The sequence below is a fragment of the Rhinopithecus bieti genome, unplaced genomic scaffold (genome assembly GCF_001698545.2).
Source record: "Rhinopithecus bieti isolate Rb0 unplaced genomic scaffold, ASM169854v2 scaffold_20892, whole genome shotgun sequence".
Lineage (NCBI taxonomy): Eukaryota > Metazoa > Chordata > Mammalia > Primates > Cercopithecidae > Rhinopithecus > Rhinopithecus bieti.
In genome coordinates, this window is record NW_016810602.1 from 2,744,582 (window position 1) to 2,750,025 (window position 5,444).

The 5,444-nt window shown below is 37.6% G+C and overlaps 1 protein-coding gene across 1 annotated transcript in view; it reads right to left on the reverse strand.

Moving 5' to 3' along the window:
• The window catches only part of SYNE2 (spectrin repeat containing nuclear envelope protein 2), a 374,975-nt gene that overhangs the window by 252,390 nt on the left and 117,141 nt on the right, over positions 1-5,444 (reverse strand). Inside the window, 3 exon segments of the mRNA XM_017892401.1 lie at positions 405-584; positions 1,414-1,526; positions 2,405-2,569. Of these exon segments, the coding sequence (XP_017747890.1) occupies positions 405-584; positions 1,414-1,526; positions 2,405-2,569 (458 nt within the window).

Below are 5,444 nucleotides of genomic sequence, written 5' to 3' on the forward strand. Positions count from 1 at the left end.
TATTGTTTATCCTAGCCAGTAAAATTTAGTAAGATCAAAACGTTATAAGAAAAATGTAATTACTGCATGAAACTATGAATCTGAAAAGGAAACCAAAATTAACATTTCAAGTAAGTGAAAGAAGGAATTTTTAACGAAAAAAAAGCATGGAAATCCTTCAGATTATGTTAATAGACCTGGTTAACTCTTCATCTCCCTTGGGTAGTAAGTAGTGATATTTTCTATTTTTTTACTCTTTCGTATGCTGCTGTTTGACTCCCTGTAATTCTCTTCTCCAGGCAATATTTAAGCTAATGAAATCTACCAAGAAAACCCATCTCAAAACCCGAAGAGTTAATGGGAAATCGTGCCAAGGAAAAATGTAAACACAGCACCCAGAGATGGAGAAGAGTTGCCTAAGACACAAAATTAAAAAGCTTACATGCCAGTCTTCCAGCAATAATTCCACAGATTCTCTGCTCCCATATTTAATGTTCCAAATATCCAATTTTGATTTCACTTCATCTACCAAACCAAGAACTAAGCACGTGTAGTAATGAAATTCTAGATGTAGAATAAATTTTTTCTCCAAAATGTTGTTGATTCTGGAAAACAGTGCAGGTTTTGGAATTTAACTTAATATTATTGACCAAATGTGAGAAATCTGTTCAGCATTTTAAAAAATACTGAGGCTTTAACTCTTTCTTTTAAGCACATGGAACTCAGATGTATCATTGTCTTTTTCTTTTTTAAACACTGTAAAACAAATACTGTGACTAGATATAAAACAACTATTTCTAAGGTAAAACATCAAACACAACATTTTCTGAATAAACTATTCCCCGATTGACAAATCCTGTAATAAAATGTTGATCTATGAAATATTTTACTAAATCTGAAAACTTCCATATAACTTAATGAAACTATAATCTAAGTTTATATATGAAAAGTTTTCATTATAAAGGCTAACACCCTCTCACTATTCTAATAAGTTGCTTTTGAGTAATGAGAAAAGATAATCAATTAAATAATCTCAATATTTATAGTATTTTACAGTTTATAAAGTGCTTTCATATCCCTCGTCCCATTTGATTCAGTTTCCTGGTGAGACCTGAACAGGGCAATTATCATTAACCTAAATTTACGAAGGTGGAAACATGCTCAAAAAGAGAGTGACTTATCCAAAACCAAGATACAGAGCTCAGTTTCTGAATGTTTTCCATCACCATATTCTAACATTCAATAAAAAAGGAGGTATGTTGGCATAATATCTGTAACGTTACCACTATATAAAATGTGAAGATACTGTTATCAAGATTTAAAGGAGAATACTTGGTAAAATTATCTAAAATCTGTATTTTGTGGTCCCTGTAGTACCAGTGGTTACTCAAAGGTGAATAGTACCAGCAGTTGTGAAATGGTAGTGTTACACACCGTCTTTTCATTTCCTCCAATTTGTTAGGTGGTACCAATGGCAAATGATTTTCATCTCTATTTTCAAAGGTAAGGAGAATGTTCGAATGATGCGCAAATCTATCCATCAGGCTCTGAAAAGAAATTCAGCATGACATAAACCATATTTATTGTCAAACACTGTATAATTAAGGGTTTGTCAATCTCACTTGCATTACATCTTTTTTCAAAAAAATTTTCATAAAGCCCTCCCCACAACCCACTTTTTTTCATTGTTTTAAGACACAGGGTCTCGCTGTGTCACCCAGGCTGGAGTGCAGTGGCATGATCATAGCTCACCGCAGCCTGGAATTCCTGGATTCAAGGGATCCTTTCACCTCAGCTTCTCAAGTAGCTGGGTCTACAGGCACACAGTACAATACCCAGCTAGTTTCGTTTTTTAAAAAATTTTCTATAGAGGTGGGGTCTTGCTATATTGCCTAGGCTGAAACTACCCCCTTTAACTAAGATTTTGTGAACAAACATTTTCATCATAAATGTTTTAAATCTGAACATTTTACAGGCAGGCAGACCATAGTTTCTTTAGTAAAACCATTATTACAATCTTTTATTTATTGATGTATATTACATTCCTTTGTAGGCTCAAATACCATAAATCTCACATAATTTTTTTCATGCCATTTTAATGAGAACCCAAGTCTCTCAAATTTTAAATCAGGCTCCCCCTTCTTCACCCTCCCACCCCTTGACCTTTTTTTTGGTCAGACTTTATTTATAGTTGCTTTAGAACTCTATCCTTATTTAGATTCTATCCTTATTGTTTCAATCTTAAACTAGTACAATGGTCATGAATGTAAAGTTATGTTCTAGGTCCCAAAAATCCCCAGAGGAATAATTGTAAACCATCCTCAAATATCCACTACTCTCCTTCTCTTCTTTTTAGGACAAAGTCTTACTCAAGAACAATCCCTAACAAAATATTTTTCTACATCTCTTTTTTTAATTTTCCAACCTTGAATAAAGTCATTTTCTCTTGTATCAGAGTCATGGCTTGAGAGTGATCCTGGGAGGCTGACAAATCTTCATCCATAAGCTCTTCTACCTCCTGGAGCCAAGCTTCAGCTTGATGGAGGGGTGGGGGCAAGGCATAATTTAGCTTTATTTTCCATGCATTAATCTGAAAAAAAAAAAAAAGAAAAGAAAAGAAAGAAGAAGAAGGAGGAGGAGGAGGAGGAGGAGAAGAAGAAGAAGAAGAAGAAGAGGAAGAGGAAGAAGAGAAGAAGAAGAAGAAGAAGAAGAAGAAGAAGAAGAAGAAGAAGAAGAAGAAGAAGAAGAAGAAGAAGAAGAAGAAGAAGAAATTCTTCAGTAGAACTTTTCTAGTTTATTTCTTCACATACAGTATGTTTGACTCTTTGAAGTTTCTCTGGAAGCCAAAACTGATAAATGTGATCCATTATCATGGAAATCTTCATCAATGGGTAAATTTCTTAGTTCTAAATATCACTTAGCTACTTGCTGACCAGGAATACAATTTGTTCAAAAGTTGCAGGAAAAGAAGGCATAAGAAAAAACAAACGTTTTGATAAATCCACAATAAGATATGCCAGAAATTCAAAAGAAGAAAAGCACACCTCTAAGCAAGGATAGACTATCCTACTGAATGACCATCATTTGAAATGCTGTGTGTCCTTGTGTGCTCTGACACTACAACTACACCTTCGATACAGATTTATAACTTCTCCCCTCTCTAGCCCTAACTGTATATCCATGTGACATATCTCTACCATATCTCCCGAACATCTGTCCTTCACGAAAAGCACCACCCATTCCCAAATCCAGGTACATCTCCTCCTTCCTCAGCCTCGCACCACTCCCTGCATGCACAAGCAGGTGAGAAACACACACTCTGACTGCTTGCTTCTCCAAATACTTGCTGTGTCTTCACTCTCGCTGCCCCTGCTACTGGGATGTCCCCTCGGCAAGCACTGTCAAAACTCACTCACACATCCGTTCATTCACTCACTGGCCAAACATTTATGAACAAGCTGTTGTGCTAAGAGCTGGAGATAAAGATACAGAAAGCTTCCGGCGTGGACAAAGGACCATGTGATGGTTACCCATCATTTAATGCTATGTAGCAGTTAGGAGAAAATTAGATGCACAAACGCCAACATGGAAGCACCTTAAAATACAGTATGCTCAAAAATAAAAAGAAACAACATATAACCTCAAGGGTACACAACTTAAAAATACATGTACAGGTAGGGTACAGTAGCTCACACCTATAAACCCAGCACTTCAAGAGGCCAAGGCAGGAGGATTGGTTGAGCACAGGAGTTCAAGACCAGCTTGGGCAACATGGTAAAAACCCCATCTCTACTAAAAATACAAAAATTAGCCAGGATTGGTGGTGCACACCTGTTGTGTGACCTATAGTCTCAGCTACTCAAGAGACTGAGGTGGGAGGATCACTTGAGCCCAGGAGGTCAAGGCTACAGTGAGCCATGATCATGCCACTGCACTCCAGCCTGGATGACAGAGTAAGACCCTGTCTCAAAAACAAAACAAAACAAAACAAAAATACACATAAATTCAATCTATATTATGCAAAAACATAAAACATATTAAAGATATCAAAATTGTGGCTCAAGGAGAATGGAAAGAAGGTATGACTATAAAAGGAAATCAACACACAATTAAGCAAATGAATAAAAACAAGAGCAGAGTCCTGCCTAGAAGAGCAATTTAATATAACCCCCTATGTCAGAGTGTAAACCAGATAAATAAAAGCCACAGCTCTTGCCTGAACCACCTATCCAAAGAAGCAGCCAAGAACATGGTTACAGGAAAGTGTGATAAGTGATGTCACAGAGTCAGGCAGGCGAAGGTTGCAGTGAGCCAAGATCGCACCACTGCACTCCAGCCTAGACAACAGAGTGAGACTCTGTCTCAAGAGACATATATATATATATATATATATATAGAGAGAGAGAGAGAGATAGAGAGAGAGAGAGAGAGAGAGAGAGAGAGAGAGAGAGACATGGTGGATCATGTCTGTAGTCCCAGCCACCTGGGAGGCTGAAGTAGGAGAATCACTTGAACCCAGGAGGTGGAGGCTGCAGTGACCCGAGATCACACCAGTGCACGCAAGCCTGGGCAACAGAGCGAGACTCCATCTCAAAAAAAAGAATGTGACTTTTTACACAAACTTACTGTTACACAGTTCGAATGTTTATCTCCTCTGAATCTCATGTTTAAGTTTGATACCCAGTATTGGGGCTGGGCCTAACAGGAGCCGAGTTCCCACAAATGGCTGGTTGTTGAAAAGAGTCTGCCACCTCCTCTCTCTCTCTGCCTCTCTCGCTCTCGCTTCAACTCTTGCCATGTGATTTCTATACACAAGCTCCCCTTTGCCTTCCACTATGAATAGAAGTAGCCTGAGGCCCTCACCAGAAGCAGATGCTGGTGCCACGCTTCTTGTACAGAAGCAGAAACATGAGCCAAATAAGCCTCTTTTAATTTATTTCATACTCCTATGAAGATCAATCACAAATTAAAATTTGTTTCACTCAACTTTCTCTAATAAAAAGTTCTGGTCTTAAGTCTGTATTTTATCTTTCTGTTACCCAGTCTAATTCTACTAAATGCACTGTTTTTATTCTTTGAGGGTTTTTTTAAATCATTATTTTATTGTAGAGACGAGGTCTCACTATGTTGCCCAGGCTGGTCTTGAACTCCTGGCCTCAAGCAATCCTCCTGCCTTGGCCTCCCAAACTGCTGGGATTGCAGGCATGATCCACCAAGCCCAGTTGAGTTATACTGTTTTTTAAACAGGCAAAAATTTGTATATCAGATAGATCACTTCAACATTAATTCATTCAAAAACATTTATGGGGTACCCATCATATGCTAAAGCAAATATCTAAAAGATATTTAACCAAGTACCCAGGTATACAAAATGAGGACAAAGCTAGGTTCCTTTAAGGCAGTCAAATGGAACTGTTCATAAAATGAAAGCATTAGATATTACAGCTTTTCCATGTTTTGCTTTT